This window comes from Scatophagus argus, chromosome 3 (assembly GCF_020382885.2).
Source record: "Scatophagus argus isolate fScaArg1 chromosome 3, fScaArg1.pri, whole genome shotgun sequence".
Classification (NCBI taxonomy): domain Eukaryota; kingdom Metazoa; phylum Chordata; class Actinopteri; family Scatophagidae; genus Scatophagus; species Scatophagus argus.
Window position 1 is genome coordinate 25060708 of NC_058495.1, and position 23287 is coordinate 25083994.

The 23287-nt window shown below is 44.4% G+C and overlaps 1 protein-coding gene across 3 annotated transcripts in view; it reads left to right on the top strand.

Annotated features, from left to right (window-relative positions):
* The first annotated feature begins 3106 nt into the window (after positions 1–3106).
* The window catches only part of rims4 (regulating synaptic membrane exocytosis 4), a 39713-nt gene continuing 19532 nt past the window's right edge, over positions 3107–23287 (top strand). The window contains exons 1-3 of one of the 3 annotated variants that reach the window (XM_046385003.1): positions 3107–3190; positions 3780–4810; positions 4887–5105. In XM_046385003.1, the coding sequence (XP_046240959.1) occupies positions 5009–5105 (97 nt within the window). In that variant the 5' untranslated portion in view covers positions 3107–3190; positions 3780–4810; positions 4887–5008. Of the gene's footprint in view, positions 3191–3503; positions 4811–4886; positions 5106–23287 lie in introns of those variants that run through there. The other 2 variants (XM_046385005.1, XM_046385004.1) reach the window with 2 other exon arrangements.

The following is a 23287-nucleotide window of genomic DNA, read 5'->3' on the forward strand; positions in this document are numbered from 1 at the left end:
GATGGAGGAAAAAAACGCAGGGAGGCAGAGAGACAGGTGGTGACATGAAAAAGGCGGTGACAGAGGCTGAGGCAGGTACGTGTACTAAAAGGTCAGTGCTCCTGTGATAAGGTGTGCTTGGACAGCATGCGCTCAGCGAGCGGCCCAACGCTTGTCAACACGATACCAGTGCACTTCACTGGCCACAGTGCAGTCAGCAGTGCACACAAGGACGGAAGCATCGCCCTGTAAAGAGCCTCTAAAGCATCGGCAGCTTGCTGCTGAGCTTGAACAGGGACCCTAAATAAGAGCAGAGGGAGTAAACATTTTTACTGTCCCAGTACAAAACAGATTGTGTCTGCACGGCGTTGATAAGATTGTTTAACGTCACTCACAAGATTCGTTTGCTGTTTCGGACTTTTAAAAACTCTCCTTTTTTTCTGTCCTGTTTTTACTGAACGGACAAAAAGTGAACGTCAACTGAAGCTGACAGAGGACAGAGGACAGAGGTCCATGTCAGTAAATGACGCAAGAGGCTTCCTCAATGAAGAAGTGCTGTGCATCATAGCTTATACTAAAAAATAAATGAATAAATAAATAGAAATCAGGCTGACTAAACAGGATCATTATTGCAACATTCAGCAGGCAGAGGCTGAAGGCAGGGGACAGCGAGGGAAAACAAAACTCTTTTCTAAAACAAATATTTCTCTCTTTATTTAAAATGAAGTTAAAGGAACGCAGCATGAGAGTATTGCCTGATAACACCTTACAAGTCAAAACGTTACATTGATGGGAATTTACATGTGTTGAAAGGCTCTTTGTTTCTCCTTTAAATCTGCATATTGTCAAATCTATAAAGAATCGCTGAAGCAGCTGACTTTTTTTTACATTAGCATTGTGAAAACGCTGTACTCGTTTCAGTGCAAACTAAATCCTGATACATTTCATTTTAGCCACATTAGCATCAGACTGAAAAATCTCAACAGCTATGGGCTGCTAATGAGTTGCCGTTGAATTTAGTACACACATTCATGTTCTGCTCAGGAAGAAAAGGCCTTTAATTTTTCATTTTGCACCACCATCAGATTGGCTTCTTCAGGTTTTGGACTAAAGACCTGCAAAACTAATGACGTTTCCTGTTAGCATGCTGACAGATAAAATGTGTTGCAGGAAGCTTTCCGGTCATGATGCCGATGTGCTGCCTTAGAGCAGCTCATATATGGCCTAACATTAGCTCTTTACTTCTTATGCATTTATCCTTCAAAAATCAAAAAGAGATCTTTATTTATGGTGATTATCCTGCTGAGACTTAAGCATCATAAACATTTGTTCACCACTGAGTTTGTTTTCTGCAAGGATCGAACATCAGCCATCAGCCTGTCAGCCATTTGCACTACTGTTTATACTGTTTACACTGGTGTTTATATCATCTACTGTTTTCTCTTATATTCCCCTGTTTTTATATTATATAGCGTTGTGTATATTTATATTTATTATTGTTAGGCAATTGGGCTTATACTGGGACCAGGGAAACTAATTTCATTCCACTCATGTTCTACGTGTGTGAAATGACAATAAAGCTCCTTGAATCCTTGAATCCTTGAATCCTTGAATCCTTGAATCCTTGAATCCAATGGAAAAATCCTAATGGCTTTCTGTTGAAGGAGCCAGGGTGATGCTAACCTTTAGGTTAGCATTTAGCTCAAGGCACCAGTGAGCCTCAGAACAGCCTCTCAGAGCTGCTAGCAGCTGCACACTCTTAATGATGAGGCAGCTTTTCTCTCCTTGTTTTGCTTATGTTTGTGTGTGAGTGTGTGTCCCCTATGGCTTCCATCTATAGACGCAGAGAGATGAATGGAGTCCTGTGAAGCACTGCTGATTGCACAGCCCATCTCCTCCCTCCCTCCTCACCTCTCTGCTTCACACAGAGCGACACAGAAGAACAGAGGGGAAAGCTCGCACGCTATGGAGACGAGGACAGGAAGAGACGCGTGAGCGAGGACAGAAAACGTGAGGAGGGAGAAATGGCAGACAGTGTAACTGGACGGACAGAAAACAGCCTCAGACTCAGGAATCATGGATGAAAGCTAAAAGCACATTTTTTTCTATAGGCTGCAGTAGCGATTATTTTTGCCAATATTTCCAAACGAAGTTATTTTTCACCAGTCAGAACTGAAACCTCTTCTATTGCTTATGGTTTAGCTTTGCAGATCAAGTAAAAAGATTACTCGTCCATATTTTTTTGTCAATAGAGGCCATCAGTATTGGTATATTGTGGCTGTTGTGGCACAGTTGTATCTGGAGCAGTTTCCTTTTCCCCTGTTTCTCAGTGATCTCCTTCACTCTCTCTGTGGGTGTGGCCTCCTTCCTCCTGTGTGGGTGTGGCCTCCCTCTCTCTCTGTGGGTGTGGCCTCCTTCCTCCTGTGTGGGTGTGGTCTCGTTCCTCCTGTGTGGGTGTGGCCTCCTTCTCTCTCTGTGGGTGTGGCCTCCTTCTCTCTCTGTGGGTGTGGCCTCCTTCCTCCTGTGTGGGTGTGGCCTCATTCTCTCTCTGTGGGTGTGGTCTCATTCCTCCTGTGTAGGTGTGGCCTCCTTCTCTCTCTGTGGGTGTGGCCTCCTTCTCTCTCTGTGGGTGTGGCCTCCTTCCTCCTGTGTGGGTGTGGCCTCATTCTCTCTCTGTGGGTGTGGCCTCCTTCCTCCTGTGTGGGTGTGGTCTCCTTCCTCCTGTGTGGGTGTGGCCTCCTTCCTCCTGTGTGGGTGTGGTCTCGTTCCTCCTGTGTGGGTGTGGCCTCCTTCTCTCTCTGTGGGTGTGGCCTCCTTCTCTCTCTGTGGGTGTGGTCTCCTTCCTCCTGTGTGGGTGTGGTCTCCTTCCTCCTCTCACCTGTTCTTACTGCACACCTGTCCTCCATCGGCCTCGTTAGTCCTGCTCTGTTTTCCCCAGCCTATCAGCTCCTCTTGCTTCCACACCTCCTTCCTCTCACCTGTGTGTTTCCACCCATCTCTCCACCTGCACGTCATCCCCTCATAAGTTCATTTTGTATTTTCGTGCAGTTTGAGTTAAGCTGAGCCTCATCTGCTCTATTTGCCTTCAGCTGTGCTTTTGCGTTTGTTGTTTTCAGTAAAGCCCTACTACGAGTCCTACTCGTCAGCGTGTCTGCCGTCTCCTGCATCTGGATCCAAATGTCCCACTTGCTTTGTGACAGTGGCACACACAGTAAGATCCCTCTTGATTAGACACAGCATTAAACTGCTATTTGGATGTTAATGCATCAGTGACACTCATCGTGGAAAAAAATAAATGTAACACTGAAAGGGTCATTGTGTTTCATAAATACTTTTCATTACCACAGCTTATGAAGGACCTGAATACCACCTTCAACATGTCATGAGATGAAGAAATGGCTTTTTACCACATTGTCTAATCAAATGGTCAAAATGTTGCAGTTAATCACACTTTGTCTTTGTCCCTCTTTTAACTGTGCTTCAGTTACAGCTTGACCAAACCACAGTGAAACATTCAAAAACTCTCTCTCTCTCCGGACTTTGATGCACATCTTTCCAATGATTGGAAATTGTTGGCAGCCAACTGATAACAAGAGACCCACAGAGATGTAGAGAGAGAGAGAGAGAGAGATTGTAAACTTATCCTGTCCTGTAATGCCTCCTCTGTACCCCCCTAAGTCCCGCCCATTTTCTCTCATCCACATTTTGATTGGTCAGGCTGCCAGCAACAGTCTGCTCTCCATCTCCTGTGCTCCCCCTCCTCTCTGTTTTCCTCCCTCTCTCTCCTGCGCTCTCTGCAGCTTGTCAGTGAATGAGTCCAGTCAGACACAAGCTGTTAAACAGCACAGCCTCTCTCCCTCCCTCCCTCTCTCTCTCTCTCTCTCTGTCCTTTCCGTCTCAGGAGCAGACAGTCAGCGGAGCGTCGGCCACTGGGGCGACACAGGACTGACGGAGGAAAGCAGCAAACGTCGCTCACAGCACCACAACACTGACAACATCTCCAGCAGAACGTTAACTGCAGTACAGTTCAAGTGAAAGCAGAAGCAACAGATTGCCCCCAGGTGAGACTGTCGCTGCGACTGATGCTCTCCCGGGTGATCTGGGCTTGAAACGAAGAAGATTTGCAGCAGCTCCTGCAGCTGACGCCTCCCGGGGTTTTAAAGTCAGTTTCCCTGTGTGAAAGAAAGAGAAGCTTTTGCTCTGTCAAAGCAAGAAGGATTGAGAAAGCTGAGCAACAGAAACCAAAAGCTTTGATTCATTTGGAAAGCAACACGTTTCAAGCTGGGCGTCAACATCACCTTCATCGCCAGTGTCTCCACTCAGCTTCCTTCTACCACCGGGATCTGATGCAGACCAGGCGTCCGAATGAATTCAGGAGCAGCAGGAGGATGACATGTTGACATGCAGAGTTCAGGGAGTTTTGCTGTGAAACAAACTGAGTAACATCAGGTTTAATCAGCGTAAAGCAGTCTGATAAGACCCTCAAGCAGACCACAGTAAGTCCGTCAGACTCTCAGCTGGACGTCTGTGGACAAAAAAGGGATGAAAAGGAGGATGCACACCAGCTCCAGCCTGACAGAAGAGATAAAACAAGAATCCAAAATCTAGAGCAGCAATGACAGGAGGAGAGGGATCTGCTGCGCACAGCCACAGATTGATGTCCACTTGAACAAAAACATTAAACAACGAGATCATTCATTAGAAGACTTAATCTCATCAGCAGTGAGCAGCCGACAGAGATATCTTACTTCACGAGGATGAGGTTGCACCACAGGAGTCATTTGCTCTAACATCAGAATCTTTCTTCAACTTCTGCTGCCACTTGTCGCGAGTGAGTTTTTTTTGCACCGGTTTTATTCGGTGCCAGCACCTTGGGGTTCTTACTGGACTCTTCTTTTCGGGGTGAGGTGGATCTGCCGTGGGGGGCAGCTGACAGCCATCCAAGACGCCGCGAGCCGTACTCCGCGTGAAGAATGCCCAGCCGCGCTTGGCCAAGCCGGCCGACCCGGGCCCGACGGCGGGCCTCTACATGGAGAGATCGCAGAGCCGCATCAGCCTGTCGGCGTCCTTCGAGGCCCTCGCCATCTACTTCCCCTGCATGAACTCCTTTGATGAAGACGACGGGGGTGAGTGGGAATGACGCACACGCACACAAGAGTGACTGAGCCACACATAAAACGTAGCACACGAAGCACACTTGCCACCTGCCTGCTGGAAAGCTGATGTTTCTATCCACACGTCAGGCAGCGTGTTATGTAAATGTGTCACAGCTCAGAGGGCGGCCTCATTCAGTAAATCACCTTCCAACATGTGCACGTCCTGCAAAAGCCTTGTTGTAGTCATCTCGGCTGCTTTTTCTCAGAATCCATCAATTTTACCTTTTTGTTCATGTTTAATAATGGTTAGATCCATGTTGTGTCGTGCTGACATTTTCCACAGTGAAGGGTTAGTTTATTATTCCAGAGGATAACAGACATGTTAAACGTGGAAGTGAAAAGTAGTTGCTAGCTGCAGTCCTGCTAACTCTGGCTGATAAATGTCGCAGGGGTGAAGGCTGGACGGCAGACGTCTACTTAGCTGCTAATGTTGGCGCTTAACCAAATTAAACGCATCACTGTGTGTGCGTGTGTGTGTGAGTCCATGACAGGCGAAGACAGATTTGGAAGCGGTGAGAGTGAGTGACCGTGAGCAGATTCCAGCTCTGTTTTAGGATTCCAGGACTCTGTTTTAGTGTACAACTTGAGTTCAGACTTGAGGAAATCAGTGGGTCAGATTTCACAAGCTGATCCTGACGAACGTGAAATTAAAGTAGCTTGTAACCATAAGAACATAAATGCAGTGAAAAGCACAATTCTTCCCTCTGAAATGTAGTGCAGGAGTAGCGGGTTAATTGGATATACTGCACAAGTAACTCAAAATTGTACTCAAGTGCAGTACGTGTGTAAATGTACTTGCGTTGTGTTCGTTTTGGCGGATTTTGTCTCCAACTTTTCAGGCTACTCAAACATTTGAAAAACGTGTTCTGTTCTGGCTTATTAAATACAAATTTCAGGATGAGATCTAATCTCATCATAAACTATTTTAACATTACACTAAGATTATTAGGTGTTTTTGTTACGTGTCGTGCGTGTGTGTGTGTGTGTGTATGAGAGAGAGAGACTGTGTGCACACCTGTGTGGTTATGTCAGGTTTTCTATGATGAGATTGTCTGTAGGATCAAGTATTTCCTCAAACCGGATGGATCGGATGATGTAATGTATTTTGCCGTGAACTGGTATTACTGCTACATTACGTTACTTCTTCTTTCCTGTCTGGGAAAACTGCAGTCCTGGATTGTCTCTCCCATATAAACTGAAGTAAAGAATACCTGTTTTTGTGTATGTCTCTTTTAACCTGCTTATGTCACCATGGTAACATACGATGTGCACTGAAGCTGGTGAAGTTTCAGACGCTTTGCTGCAATGTCTGTTTTTATGCCACTGCAGGTAACAGGACACAGATTTTAAAACTGCACCAGTCTATCGGTACTTATCAAAGATAATATTCAACCAATAAAAATAATCTTGCTTTGATTTGGTCAAAGACTGAACTGATTTCCACATTTGTTTCGTTATGGGACAGCATCAGAACTAAATGCAGCTCTTGCTGTATGCAGTTTAAAGTTTAAGAGCTCTACAATGTGCGTGTCATGTTAGCAGTGAACAGGACGCAGTCGGTTTGCACCGAGCGGTGAAAGAAATATTTTACAAATTCACACCATCAGCACGTTTCTTCCAGCATTCTTCTCTTGTCGGCGTAGCTTTTTGCTGTAATTGTTTCTGTGTCCCTCGTATGTCTCCATTACAACATGTTCCTCTTGACTGATGTAGGCGACACGTAAACGATCCATTTTGCGCGGAGTCAAATGACGCATCAAAAGCATGTTTCTGTGGCAGAAGGGCTGAATTAGGAAAATAAAGTTGATCATCTTTAAAGATATTTTACACTGTGATGTTAAAAGGCCTGATGCTCACGTTTCCAGGATCTCATTTGATTGCCACCCTGAGATTGAGGCATAATCTGGGATGTCGTTTTCAAAGACAAATGTTCGTTTCTTTTCGGTCTTGCAGCTATCATCGGTATCAATATTAAAATAATGTGAGATGTTGTGTGATGTCAACTTGCGTGCATGTCACCAAACTCTGGATGTCCAGAATCACAGCATCCGCTCACTTAGATGCTTTGCTGCTGTACTCTGCTGTACTTTCCTCACTTTTTTCTCACTACTTGCTTATAAACTAGGCCGACTTATTTTGCTGTGTGTAAATATAACATGTTTGAAGCACCTGTGTGCCTCAGTCCGGCCTCACAGCGCCTAAGACTCTTGTTCTTATTGAACTGGAGATCCTGTGTCCTTTTAAAAAGCTTGATATTTCTTCTGATAAGTTTGTTTTCAGTGTAAGGTTCACCTTTTAAATAGATTGAGTAAAATGAGTTGTTTGTGCTGCTCTGAGAAGGGGAAATCTGGAAAGCAACACATGATTATAAAGTGCTGGATTGGCTTTCATGCATCACATCTAAATATTCAACAAATTTCCTGGAAAACTGGATCCAACTGACTTTACAGGGCACAGAGGCTGCATAAAGAGCCTCGCCAAAGCTAATTCACACTGTCACCTACTTCCAAGGTGTGTGTGTGTGTGTGTGTGTGTGTTTACCGATGCCAACCAGGAACAGTCGGTAGAAGCAGCGGCGTGCTGGGAACATCACCTGTATGAAGGTTCGGATAATTTGTTTACGCTCGGGAACGGATTTCAGCCTGCCGACGCTCTTTTGCTGCTCTGGACGTCTCCACGGAGAAACACCCGTGCATCTGTATGAGCACTCAGGCGTTCAGGAATATGCCGAGACGCACACATTTCCACACTTTAACGATTGTGAGTGCTCACGGACTCGCACAGACACAAGTGTCCACACACACACACTCACAAAGATATGAAAGCAGTGTGTGAGGTAATCAGAGCAGAGCGGCAGGCCGCGGTTTGTGGCTCTCAGTCTAATTAAATGCTAATATGGCTGCTGATTGTGGCTGACTGCAGCTAAATAGAGGCCTGATTGCAGGTTAATTCTCTCTCTCTCTGCCTCCCTTGTTGTCCCATTGACTCTCTGTCAGGCTTTCGCTGTCTCTCTCAGCCCTCCTCCTTTAAGAATCCGGTCTGCAGGTTCGCTCCCTCTTTTGGTCATGATTTGATGTTGTTTTCGTTCCCTTTCTTTTCCCGCTGACCTCATGCTTTGTTTCATTCTTTTTTGCCCCACTCTCTCACCTCAGTTCGGTTTAATTCGAACATGTTTCACTGACAGGACAGGAAGCAAGTCTTCCCTCTCGGCAGCAGAGGATCAGGTGAAGTATTAAACACAGAAGTGAACTCTTCCCGCCTGAGAAACTCCAGGCCAAGCTTCTGTCCACGTATGTTTGCATATGAAACGCAATCTGGCTGTGAAGACTGGATGTGTGACATTCCCCACCCTGTGCTTATGAGTTAACTTAAAGCATTAGAGAATCGAAAGGAGCTGCTGTGATGTGCGAACACGTCGTCACAGGTGAGCAGGGCGAGGGGATAAAATATGATCCGGGAAGTCCAGATTCGCTTGTAGACTCATGAGCTTGAAGGTTCATCAGAAACCTCAGCAGTGCACGGCGACAGGAAAGCTGAGCTGTTTAAGTGATGTTCACGTTTCTGCACCACCTGCCGACAATCTGCATGCTGAGTGTTGATTTGCCAAATCTGTCTGTAACTTTCAGAGTCTTAGCTAAACCAAACGATGACCTAAACTTTCAACTCCAGTAATCATACCTCAGTGCAGGTTTTTAAGGAGAGACGAGCGAGCAGTTCATGTTGTTTGAGGCTGGTTTTAATTCCCACGTGGTCAGCTCTCACCAGCTTTGCTGCGTCTCATCCAGGGGCAGAAGATGCACCTTTAGCTTCCCGATGAGGCGCCGACGGCCAGAAAACGGGTTCGGGCTGAGGACTTTCAGTCAGGAGCATCATGCCACTGGCTCAGTGATGTTGTGAAATAAATGGGTTGGACAAAAATTTAAGAGAGCAGCTGTGGTTCAGCCTTTGCTTTAAGGCAGGATGATTTGTCGTTTTAATTAGCGGGCTGTCTTACTTGTAGCCAGGTGGAGCTAATACACTCATAACTAACCCAACATGAGTCATTTTCATTTTTTGGTCACAAAGTATATAGCAGTGCATTTACATCGTAAAGATTTACATCCACATTAAAAGGTAAGACGCCTTTAAATCGAAACGTAGGCGAGTTCAGCTGATTTTACTTTTTGCTGTCTCCAAGCTGGAAGAAAAACTCATCTCTCTCTTTGACCTGAATTACAGTTTGCTGCTTTTATTCTCTGTTCTCATGTCTCCCAAAGCAGACAGAGAACACACACACACACACACACTTATGCAAGTGTTATCTAGCAGCTCAGGTGTCACATCTCACTGCTCTCGGTGACAGACTGACAGCTGAACACCAATTCTCCTGCATTACAGAGTAAATGTAAAACACGAAAAACGAGATGTTCATTCAGTGGCTCATTGATCTCATGACCCGTTTGACACGTCCCACAGTCGTTTGTCCTAAAGGAGAGTCCCAACGTTCACAGTAATCAAATGTACTGCAGAAGTCACACTCAGGTAGTAATTTCTGACATTCGCCCAGACAACTGGCACCTACTGTGGTTTTTACACAAAAGGTACAGCGAAAGAGGTTTGAATAACGTGGTCACACAATATAATCTGTGCCATTTCCTCAAAACCAGCGTCCCATTCTGAGTAATAAATTACTTTTAGCGCTGAGACGTAATACTAGTCGCACATCAACCGTGTCAGATGACGTTTTACCACATGACCTAGTTGTGTGGTGTCGACAACATTGTGTACAACATCAACATAAACATTATAAACGTCCCCAGAAAGCTGCATGTTACTGACTTACAGTTTTTGTGATCCCTTTTAGCAGCTTTGTAATCCAGCCTTGACCTGCAGAGCCACTTTGGAGATGTTGTTAAATTAAAAATTTGTAATGAAAAATCCAAATCTTTAGTGAATGTTTTAGCTACTTCTCCCGTGTCTTTGTTAGCCTGAATGTTAGCTGTCTCCCATCGCGTTTAAGTGTCCAGTGTGTCGACCAATCAGAGGCTGAGCGGGAGTCTTCATCAGGCTGCACGATATCGCCCCCCACTGGAATTGGAAGTAACTGCAATAAACGTTAGGCTCTTACATTTGATAACCATTTTTTGATGAAAGAAACTGACATTACTCTACAACGACAATTCAGTAACTGATTATTTTCAAACTAAACCAAGTACTAACCAAGTAACTAAGGTGGTGTAACACATTACATTTTTAATGTAGCTTGCCCAAAACTGCTCCTCTTCGGCAGATTTCTTCCTGAATAGTTGCTACGTGTCAATGTCAACCATTTATTTTGAAACAAAACGATGAATTTTCATCGATACGAGCATCTGCTTCTTGATGCCTTTTTTTTTTTTTTTACTTATTTCGTAGCACAGTGGGTCCTTATTATAAAAATACTCGAATATTTCAGTCTTCAGACACACCAGGATCTAGTGCGAATCGACCTCCTCCTGGGGTGCCACCCAGACTTGAACCACTGCTGCCGGTTGTTATCGACTCAGTTCAGTCCAATCCGCTGACCCATTCAGTCCGACTGCCAACGCAGTCATTTGTGTCACCAAAGTGCTTATTGAACTGTCGTTCCTTTCACAGCGTTTACACAGTGATTTGTGTGCTGTGTCTGCTGGCTCGTTCAGACTTCATGTACAATAAAAATGTTTTGTATGTTCAGAGGAAACATTAAAATCTTAAAGTTTCAAAACTATATCACATACCTCAGTGTACTTATTGATTTGCTGACTTAAGTAGTTGCTGTAGTGACCATAGTTTACACCTACATACATTACTTTTTTGACAATCTAATTCTGGAAATTACTTGGTCCACGTTATTGACAGCGAAGCACAAAGACACATCGCCAAAAGCTGTTTTTAAGGGAGATTTTTTTTCCCCTCACAGGCTTGTTCTTGTTCATTCTGATCTTCCCATTAATCAGGTAGAAGAAAAAAAATGTCTAATGTAGAAAGAGAACAGTCGCTGCTGCTGCGCAGGGAGACTAATTGAGTCTATATTTCTTTGTGAGAGTGTGTGCTGCTGTAATTCTCTGCTCGTGGGGACCAAATGTTCTCACAAGAAGAGAAAAATGAGGAAAATCTTCCAAAGTGAGCCCCTCACTTCCGGTTAATTCAGAACAAAATCTTTGTTTCGTGGGGAAGATTCTAACTCAGGTTATCTTAAGATTATGATATCTTTTATAAGTTTATGTTTATGTTCCGTTTGCTTCTGCGTGATGAATGAGTGTGTCAGCTGAACGTGTGAGGTGCGAGCATTAACCAGGTGTGATGGCAACATAAGGACAGCCAAGGTGATGAGATGTCCCTTATTGCGGGAGGACCTGGAACATTAGCCTTCAGCAAATCAGAGGACAGATGGGGAAAAGAGCGATGGCAGGGAAAGAAGGAAGGACCGAAGGGAAGGAAATGACGGATGCTGGAGCAGAGCTGATGGGAGCAAAGAATGGAGGACGGGTGGAGAAAAGGCGAGGCGGTGAGGAGTAGATGGAGGGAAGAAAGCAGCATCAATCATACATCAACCAGGGGGTCACATGCATGAAGGGGGAAATGAAGGAATGGAAAGAAATGAGAGAAGAGGGGGATGAAGCGAGGAAGTGAGAATTGAAAAATTAATCTGCCTCAGTAGGACTCTTTTTCCCTCCTTGCTCGTTACCCTTGTCTTTAATTCTCCCTTCCTTCCTCTTGCATCTCCCAGAGCTCCCAGAGCTTCCCTCCCTCCCTCCTCTCCCTCCCTTCACTCTATCATCACTCCATCATCACTCCATCTCTCTGTCTTCATTCCTGCTGTCGAGTCACATGGAGGCCAAGCACAGGAAGGACAAAGAAAGAAGACGAAAAAACGTGTTTCCAGCTCGAAGTAAGTCTTAGAACAACGTGAAGTTTTGTTTTAATGAAGGTCTAGATGGAAAAAATGCAGTGAAAAGATTTGTACCTGCGAATGTACTTCCGGTAGTTTATAGTACTGACAATAAGGCAGGAGGGTGCATGGAGCAGAAGTCAAAGGCATGAGATATGGAGGAGAAAGAGGGGAAATCGTGGGGAGGAGAGGGGTCTCTGGTGTGCTTCTGAGCAGGAGAGATGACCCAGAAAAGTCAGGAGTATAAAATGGACTGCCAGGAAAGGAGGTCTATTCTATAGAGAGGAGGAGGAGGAGTAGGTGAAGGCTGCAGGTGTCCATTTGTTATGCTGAGCATTAAGGGAACAGGGAAGGAGCTCCTCTGTGTGCTGTGGCTGTGCTTTCACTGCAGTGGACGTGGACACACACCAGCAGCACTGCATGTTAAGGACGGGCTTAATTGATTGGAGCTTCATTACTCAGGGTTTGTAATGTAACATGGCGTCAGACAGCATCCTCATGTGGGCCAAGCGAAGAACTAAAGAGCTTTTTCTGGACCAAACTGTGCTCACTGCTGTGGAGGGCAATTTCAGTCTGAAAAACTCAAGTAATGTTACTTAAATAACAAGATGCACGTATAGTCTGGAAAAATGTACTCAAAGTGTTAAAAGTAGAAGTACTTCATCCAAAAAAAAGTCCCCTGTCGTTGATTCATCTTTAGATGATTCTGACTCTTGCATTCAGGTTGCATTTGGTTGATTTGGAAGTTAATTTGGAAATTCTGACTCTGCAGATTATTATAGATTAATATGCTGATCATTTTTTCCTATTAATCAACTGATTTCTTGTAAAATTCAGAAAATAATTAACCCTCCTGTCAAAAAGAAAATCAGCAAATCCTCACATTTGGATATTTTTTGCATGAAAAATCAATTAACAAACATTAACAAAATATCATATTTTATGACGTCTTCTCATGTTTTGTGTATTAAAGGCAAAAACAAAAAAGTAACTGAAAATGTACTGGAATAAAAAGAACAATATTTCACTCTGAAATGTAGTGAAGTAGATAGTCTCACGAAAAGTACCTTACATGTGTACTTAAGTGCAGTACTTGAGTAAATGCACTAACATTTCACCACTGGAACACACCTGAAGGTATTTAGACCAGATCCAGGACAGGACGGAGCTGAGCAGTCCCTGATAAAGAGGGAACAGCAACACCAGCAGCTGCACGAGATCCCAAAAGGGTCGACGAGAATGGCAGAAGAGCAGAGTGAGTGCTGCTCTTCCAACAGGCCCGACCGTCCTGACAGGCCGCATTGCGCCCGACGGAGAGCAGGAAGTCAAGTTGTCATGTGGGCTTCAAGTGCAGACAAAGACAGGAGAGAGACGGGCTCCACGATGCCTCTTCAAACACACCGTTACATAATGGATGAAAGCGAGATTTCATTCTTAATGCCGCAGACGGTTAACAGCCGTGCTTTGTGTGGTAATGACAGGAAATCACCGAGAGGCAGTTTGAGCGCGTTGATCCGTCGAGCTTTGACAGCCGCCTCGCATTGTTTCTGATGGCAGGTCAAATCCTCCCATCCTGCTCCGGCAGCTTGTAAGTTTCTGTGACACGAGCGTCTGTCAGTCATGAAATGGTTAAGAGGAAAAAAATAGACCTAAATTATACATGGTCCTGTCACTATGACCTTTTACTCTCCTCTTCTGCCTCTGCCCTTATCTTTTGCACTCTTCCATCTTTCCTTTTTCTTGTCCTCTTCGCTCCTCTTCTGTCTCCTCTGTCATGTTTTCCGCAGCCTCACCTCTTCACTCTTCACCCCTCATCACCTCTCATTTTCTGCCTTCGACTCCTGCTCTTCTCTGGTCCTCATCTTTCCTCCCGATGTCTCCTTACGCTCTTCTCTCCTTTCCTTTATTCTTCCGTTTTTACCTCTTCTTTCTCCATGTGTTCTGGGTTGCATTGAAAGGGAAAAATTACAGTTTGTAGGTTTGGTTTCTGTTAAAGTTTTTATCAAGTTTTGTGCCGAGATGTGAGAACGCAGCAAAGCAGGCTTTTTTTCAGACATTCCTCCTTTACAGAGAAGGAAAAGCCCAGATGGAGCTCAGGCTTTTACGGGTATGAAATTTGACTTTCTCACATTTGCTCGAGCTTTTCAGTGCACCAAATCTGTGCTCAAAGCTGTGATGGCGTGAAAGATTGAATGCAACCACACCTTCCCTCCACCTCTTGTTTCACTGTTGCAGCGCTGCCAAATCAAAGAGGGTGAATACACACCTCAGCTTCAACGTCTGTTCACACTGTAAAGACAAACACATGAGCTGCACATGAACTGTTTTTGTTTGTCCGTCTTGTAATTCAGCGGAAATAAAACTCATGTTCCTCTCATGTTTCTAATCATATTATGCTGTAATTACAGAGAAGCTTTCACAAAATTAAGTTTGCGTGATCATCGGATGCGATTATCGTCTTTTATTACTGAAAATAAGTGAATTCAATTTGCTTACCTCAGACTTCTGATACCTATTAATGAACCTCAGATTAGAGATTATCAGCAGATGTTGAGGCGTTTCTAAATAACCGAACTTGAAGGTGCACATCAGCTTTTCTTTAATTTTCTGTATGATTTCTGGATGATGATTACGGTGATTATCATGAAGAAAAGTGCGTTAACACCTGACAGTCTCACAAAATCTCTGCTGACACCTGCATGCTGCAGGTAACATTTCCCCGGAGCTTCGGTATGCTAATTAAATGGATGCGAGGACATACAGAATGGCTGTGAAAGGTGTGTTTATGGCGAGCCATAAAGCCGCGCTGACTGAACCTGAGGCCGAGCAGTAAAACGAAACACTTCTCTCCACATGCAGCACTTTATAGCTGACTGCTGCCTCGTGCCGTCATTATCCAGCAAGGTGTTGTTTGTTGCTCACTGTGCTTATGAGTGTTTGGGGGGCGTTTGAGAGCACGAGATCCGCCATCGTTACCGCTTAACCATACGCTCACTAATTTTGTTATTGTTCTCAAGAGTGTCACCGCATCTCCTCTCTGCTCCGGCTCGATATTTCAAACTTTCAAGTGTTCACAGTTGAGTTTACAGCAGATGGGGAGTCTGGGGAGTGTGTTGCAATCCAGTATTTACAATCTACTGCCATTCTAAGTCACAACTGAGAATTTCATGGCGATAACATGACTGCTAAGGTAACCTTGAGGACATAATGTGTCTTATCCTCTGTCTTACTGTCAGAATGGGTTTAATACGGGTTTAATATTTAATATGAGACCTAAGTTAAGAGATGAGCTCTTAACTTCTCAGCACGTGTGCAGCAGTGATCCTGTCAGTCAAAAGGACTTGTGACATTATGGACTGACTGATAAAACAGTCCTATTCACTGAGTCCCTATCACGAACTCGGGGATTCGCTGCGGTCGCCGATAGCTGTGGCCGTGAATAACAACAGCGTTTCTGTTGTGACGCTCCATGTGTGAACCTCATAACCAACGAAGTGCTTGTGATCCTGATGTTGGCTCAAATTTTAATGCCAGCCATCCTTCATCAGGGCGTGTCCTGCTTGTCTGATGCGGGGACTCATTTTCCAGGCACTGGAAATCCAGAGTCACAGCCAAATCAACACGACGTGTTGTCATCTGATGTAATGAAACTTTTAAACCCGCACAGCTGTGAGTCCATTAGAGTGTGTAAAGCACTCAGAGGGAAGGTGGTACAAGTAAATAAAACTTCAGTAATAAAAAGGACATGAGGGATGTTTGCTGCTTGTGAAAAATTTGCTTTTAAAAATCAAGTCTAAGATTTGTTTTTTACAGCTATTGTAGAGAAGGTGTCCCTAAAAATGGCCGTCAGTGTCCATATTTACTTGGCTTCAGGAGCTCCTCTGCAGCCTGCGACTGATTTCATAAAGTCTTTGTTATAGTTATACTCTCCAGAGTAGTCTTCTCATTTCCAAAAATCCTTGCTCAGACATTTTCCTCATTTCAAATAGTCTTTGCTGGAGCCTCTTTTTCCAGTTTGGACCAGTTAGTCCTCCCTGCTTCCCTGCTGTCCCAATACAGACCTTGGCATGGAGAAATCCCCACAGTGCCAGCTGTAATAGAGGACTCATTTGTGTGTGTGTGTGTGTGAGAGAGAGAGAGCTAACACAAGTACTTTTCGTGTGTGTGTTCTTGGTCAAATATCCAGCCAAAATCGTCTTGAATTTATTTCACTGGAAGCACCAGTTGGTGCCCCTTAAAGTGATTTGTTGTCCCTGCAGTGACGCAGTAAAACTGTCCACTCGTTCCTCCCGAGCAGAAGACAGAGAGAACGAGGACACGAATGCCAAAAGATGGTTTTCGTATTCAGATCAGTGGATTTCATTAAGATCCTTTCAACATGTCCCTCAGCTTAAGGTTTTACGAACCTCCTGAATGCAAAGTGGTGGTCCCTGATCCAGCGGGTGTCTTCACTTGGCCTGGTCCTGGCTCTGTACTGGATGTGGTGTGCAGACATTAAAGTGATAAGGAGCATCACCATGTTAACCCTGTCTCATAAAACAATGTCCCATTTACTGTGCATCTAATCAGAACTGAGGGGATTGATGGCCAAACTTATGAAAATAATGACATATAAATACATACATACATATTAAAAGTTCCTAAATAAGTTAAAGGTAGAAAATTTCTAATGCTCAAATAAGTAGCTGTAAAGTAGTTTGTGCTGCATCATTCTGATTTGACTGATTTAGTGATTTAACTTTGTTATAAACTACCTGTTCAAAACCTGTGGAGGGACAGTTTGTTTGATGGGGTCGTGTGTCTCGCAGTGAAGACAAATATGTAGGAAATGGTTTAGCGATTTGTGGCGTTGCTTCAGCGCCCCGATGCCTAACGTTCGGAGGAGCTGAAATGTGTGATCTTTCTTTTGTCCTCTGCTTTACTGTCGCTCTTCAGTGATGCTGTCAGCCTCTCATTTTTATTTCTCTCATCTTTATCTCTCTCTCTGTCCTCTCGCTCGCTCTCTGTCTTGTTATTTTTAATTCTGTCTCCATCTCTTTTGCATTATGACAGATTTTCTTTCCCAGACTCCCTCCCTGTTTTCTCTCTCTCTCTCTCTCTCTCTCTCTTTCCTCTCTCTTCCTTTTTTTCTCTGTCACGATTAACCAACCTTTAGCCAGATGTATGAAAGTTACTTGATCAGGTGTGTTGGTGTGTTTAAAATCAAAACAAAATGAAGCATCGGTTTGTGTGGAAGTTGTATGCACTGGAGATGTTAAAGCCTGTCAAAGTAAATAATGTATACACATCCTAACCTCAGGTCCTTCCTGCTGCCGCCTCGCTGAGCAGACAGCTGACTGAGGACTCACAGTGTTACAAAAAGTCATGGCTGACTCACAAGACGAACCTTACATTGTACCCCAGCTGAGTGAATACAGAGTGACTTTTCTCTGGTCCAAATCACGAGCTTGACATTTGGGTTTTGGCAGGAAATATCTGAACAACTAGCAGCCGAACCTCGTGACAAACATTCAAGTCGACCTTGAGTTGAATTGAACGTCTTCATCATCACCTGACATCTCCATCAGGCCGAGCTCCCTGCTGTGTATGAGCACAGCCCAGCTGCTAGCACGCCTCTAAACTCCCACACGCCTGCCAAAAGGCAGCAAAGGTGTGCAGAATTCACTTGAAAATTTGAATTCCCGATCTTATAATCAGATCAGTCTTATCCCAGTACATGTAATCTAAAAGGTCTGCTCGACGTTTTCTTTTCCTGTAATAAGAACCATAACCTTCACATCACAGACGTAAAAATATCTTTTGGCTCCGTGTGGTGACCACTTTTACATGGATGTTTTTAAACTACAATGCAGCAGGTCAAAGTGAGTGCAGCAGCTGAAGAGGTCGTTAATGAACCGGTGATGAGTGAGGATTTTTATGACAGAAATGTATGTAATCAATGCAAAGGTTTAACCAGAGTACTGGCTGCTGCAGGCCCGATCAATAACTCTATTTATCCTGAGTGGAGCCGATGGAAGACATCCAGTCCAATTTGCCAGGGCACAGGGTGGAGGAAAAAGTGATGGCAATCCATACATGCACCAATTACACACACACACACACACGCAGGTTTTTTTTTAGCATGAACATTCGGTGTTTGTAGATTTTAAGTTTTATTCTTGTAATCGTCCAAATGAACATCAGTGCAACATACAGAAAAACCCGTCAGGTGAGTTAGGAGGCTGTAAAGTGGCTGAAGTGGCTGTGCAGAGACTCTTGGTACTTGAATGACTTTTTGCATTGGGCATCCATGTTTTGGACCTGTGGTGGCCTCTCGATGTTGAAGACGGGATTGAATCAAAACACTTGGTTTGTGCTCTCACTGTTGCTTGACAGGCTGCCAGTTTGCCATCTTCATCCATTTCAGCATCAAGTTTAAACTAACTTGACAAATCACACCTGTCATGTCCTTGAGCAAGGCATTTAAAGTCAGGCTGCCCTTTGCCAGTTGTTTAAGTCTGCAGCAGTAATTGGTATATTAGCTCCCAGGTGTTCAAAAATAGCACAGTGTGCTCAGCAAAACCCTTCATTTGGGGAAAGGTTATAAAAAATGCTTATCTACCAATAAAGTAATTAGCTCTGACTCCTTTGCCAAGAGGTTTCAGAAAGCATTCATCTCACTCATCTCCAGCCTTACATCACCCGTCATCGGCTGTAGCACCTCCACGGGAAAGTCAATTTTCAAATAAATGCAATTCTTCCAGGGCCTCCCAGGATCCTCCTTCTGCTCTGTTTTGCTCTGACGAGTACCTTATGCCAGGTTTTCTCTCTTTCTGTAATGAATGGGCTGACGCTGAGAGCACACTTCCACTCGCTGGCTATTGCAGCACATTCAGTTTAGTTTATTTAGGATTTGTAGGCTCTTTCCCAGCACGGTGTGGGCTAATTTTGACTCGGGAATAAGATGGATGATGATATCTGGAAGCAGGGAAAATGCAAGCATGAGGTCTGTTATGGTGGCTATAATGTGTGCAGTGAAATTTAGAAACCTCTACATCGTATTCTGTATGTCAACCATTTTTAGACCTCCATTTCTCCTCCCAGAGACTGCTGGGTGTGTGGAATGAGGCCAACCTAAAATGCATCATGAAGAACCCTGACTGTCTTCATTAGCTTTTGTGACAAACTCAGTGTGGAGCTATAGGAGGGTGGGTGGGCGCAGGGATACGTCACAAGGTCTCAGCGCGGCATTCGAGGCAAAATAGAGCCTCAGATGTGCGCCAAGTTGAGAGTTTTGAAACTTTACAAAGTGTTTCAAGAGAAAAGGAGTCGTGAGGAGAGAGCAGGGAGCCTGTGTGATGCTGCAGTTTGTCAGTGTGGCACTAACACTGATGGGGTAAGGACTTATTTGATTCCCACTATGTAACCCTTCACTGTGCTAGACGATGGATCTGAAGGTGGATGCATTTGCAGTGCTGTTAGGAGGTTTGGATCTAATCCTGCACCAACTGTTGTCCCAGGTGATACAGAAATGACCATGTTTTATCTCCCCTTGTCTCAGGCTGCACATCTTTCTCAGTGTGAGGATGTCAAACCTCTTTGTGTGTCCTGCTTTTCTTCCTCTGTCTGTCTTGAGGAGGACGGTAAGAGATAACAATAACAGATTATCTGCGTCCCTGCTGTTAACGAGACGAAGGTGTGAGTCATGAGTTGATTGATGCAAATGACGCTGATTAAGTAGTCCAGGCACCACATAAATCAGGAACTGTTTATGGCCCAGGGTGTTAAAGCTTTATTGGATTTCTTCTTTTACACTGTCTGTTGTACAGGTGACTTCATTGCTTGAATCTGGCTGGGGAGACTGAATGAGACTGTAGAAATGCGATTGTAATGTGCCACACAAAAGATTGTGTGCACATTTAAGATGTCACATGTTGTGGTAATGTCATTGTGGAGACAGAGATGGCCTGAACCAGAGACAGAAGTCCACTGGGAAAAGTCTTTCCCATCAGGGCTTGATGATTTTTTGTTAGCTAGCTAACATGGCTCAGTTAAACCACATCACATTCACACGCCAGCAGCAAGAACGAGAAAAAGTATAGCAACTAAAGTCAGTATTGGCATTTTATTCAACAGGAGTGCAGACAAAAGCCTGATGTTAGGCGGTTTTTTTGTCCAGTGTGAAATGTGCATAAAAGAATCTTTGCTATGTTACAGTATCCTGTTAAAAACCTTTAGTGGTTTTTAGACATTTAGCTTGTTTGAATATTGAATTTTTTTAAGGGGACATCAGTAGTAAAGCTGCAAAGTAACGTGTCCTCATAGCATGTTGTAAGTTTCTGCAGAAGTCCTGCATCTCGGTCTATTGAGTCATGTAGGCCACAAGGTGTGACCTACCTTTTCTGTCATTCTCCCTGTCTGTCTGTCTGTCTGTCTGTCAGTGTGTTGGCCACAGACGTTGGCTGAATGAGGAGCAGCTATTTTCGTGTCTGTTCTGCTTTCATTAATATCTCTCTGCTGGGAGACAAACTAATGAGTCCTGGCTCTCTGATTGCTACATCACAACTTTTGTGAGTCACATCAGACACTTTTTGTGCTACATCACAGTGGGTGCTCCACATCACATACTGTGAACTACATTAGCCACAAACACAGTAGCCCATTTTAGAGTGGAGTGGGATTTTACTTTTATTATTGTTAGAGCAGAGAACAGATTGGAAGAGACGCTTGCGCTCATGTTTAAACACATGTGAGATTTAAGATGCTTTACAACATGTTGTTCATTTATCACAGAAGCTGTAATGATATACGTAAACCTTCACAGGACGCTCAGGGGACGAGCTGTCGTGGCCCCAGAGTTGTGACAGAACGGGGAGAAATCAGGTTGACAGAGTGGGCAGAAACATGCGATTCCTCTGCCACACTTCATATGAGTGGACCAGACTTAAGACCCCAAACATCTGGAGACAAATAAACAACAACAACAGCTGGTCACGGACGGGAAAAGTGGTGCAGCTTGGCTTTCCAAGCAGATGCTGGCTGCTCCAACATCTGTCACATTTCACCCGTTGACATTTGTCTTTCAGGGTCATTACCTGTGGCTGCTGTGGATGCAACACGTACATCATGAACTGAATTTCAGTCAGGCTAGCTTAAAAAACACAAATAGAAAGATGCAGACAGAGAGGGGAAAAAGAAAGATCTAATGTTATGTTGGAGACAATCAGCGCAGAAATGTTGTAAATAAGAAAAACTGTCAGTCTGCTAAATTTTAATCTTTTATCTCGATTGCCTGGGAAGATTGCCTTTCACTCTGCCACAGATAAAACATGCTGAACTGGATTGAATCGAACCGAGATAATATCCCATCAGCGCCACGAAAAGGTCGCCGACAAGCAGAGTGGTTGATGCGTCTCCATCCGTTACCCACCTGCTGTATGAGTTATGTAACTCTACTCCACCTCAACACACACCGGTGACAAGAGGTGACGGCAGGTCACACACACACACACACACACACACACACACACACACACAGACAAGCTAATGTAGATAAATAACACGCTCAAAGAGACTTGGATTCCAGCGTTGCCTCCGTAGCAACGACATTCATGTCCGTGGCAACCGTGTCTTTGTCGCTGCTGATGACATGAGCCCAGTGGTGCATGTCTGACATCACTTCCTCATTCTTTCTCATAAACAGTCGGCAGTTTATTCCGTATTGAATCGAGAATTTGCACACTCAGTCACCATCATGGCGCGGTGGCAGATTTTACGTCTGTAACATGCAGAGTGCTGCGCTGGTGGGATTAGATTGGATTGATTCTGTTAGACGCAGTGATTTATCTTCCTGTGGATCCACACTCAGGTTTTCACTCACAGCAAATATGTTTTGAAAGTTTTCTGACTGTTGACTGGGTTGAAAGAGAGATTTAATGAAAAATATGACTGCCGACCTTAACGTGTCTGATCAGATGCTGGCAAAGACGAGTTGGGCTTGTGACTGTTCTTACCACAATGGTCACCACACTGGGATTGAGAGCAAAGCAGATTTGGATGTTTGTAAATCCAGACGCGGGGTAAGATTAGGATTAGGAGGCATGTTTTAAAACTACAAATGTTTTCATGTGGCTGTTCAGGTTGTTCACCTCACAAGCAGTAAAAGTACATTCTGACCCAATTTTATTTCGCTTGTAATCCCATGAGTTTGAGGCTCATGCATCCCTAGAACTCGCTGTGACCTCTCCGAACGACAGGTGAATGTTTGAAATGAAAACTGTAAATGCAGGTGTGTACATACTCATGAATACGTATGTGTTTATAACATCATGATTATGAGGTAGCTCAGGTACCTGAGTTAGGATCTGCTGCAGTTGAGCTGAAGAAAATGTTTTTATTAGATTAGATTTTAGAGTTTTTTAGATTTTAAAACATCGGGTTTTAGTGACAGGCTCTCAGAATCAAAAGGCCTCTTTCTTGAGCCGCCAACAATCACAGCAGGAACAGATCCATCAGACGAGAGGCTCAGACACCAATTTCTATAAACCCACAGTAGCTACAGATGAGAGGAATGTTGCAAGACACACTGGGATTAAGGGCAATGATGGCTGCAGCTCAGTGATTTATCCCAGGGGGTCCCAGTGGTCAAAGGTGCATGCATGAAATTCCAGCATCTCTGGTTCGATTCCACTGAGATCTTTCTTGCATGTTTTGTATTTTTCTGTCTGCCACGGCTGTCATCGAGTTTTGCATGTCTGGAAAGCAACAACTCCACAACTGCTCTCTGGAGCCAAGAATAGTGCAGGAAATAAAGGAGATATATGAAACCACAGAGGCAGAAGAGGCGGGCTGATGGAAAGCGGCTTCACCGAAATGAATAAATAAGTAAATGAGACGCCCTCAAACACATGACAGTCCACCGGAGAGCACTGAGCCGGGGCTGAAACGATGTTGGATTCGCATGTGTTTACTGGAATAACAACACACTTGCAGCTCTCTAACTGGTGGTGTTGAGGGTGGTGGTGGTGTTGATGACGGTGACGGTCCGGCCGTGTCTGTACATGTCCTAATACAGGGGTTCACTGATCACATGGAACCAGTCAGGAGGCGGAAGCACTAACCCAAATCTGCCAGCATCCCGTCCCACATGAACGATAGAAATAGCACCGTTCTAGGTCGCTCTTTAATAACTGCAGAACCAACTTCACGGTGCTGTGTTCCTGCGTGTGTGTGTGTTCCTGCGTGTGTGTGTGTGTGTGTAACAGGCTTCCCACAGCATGAT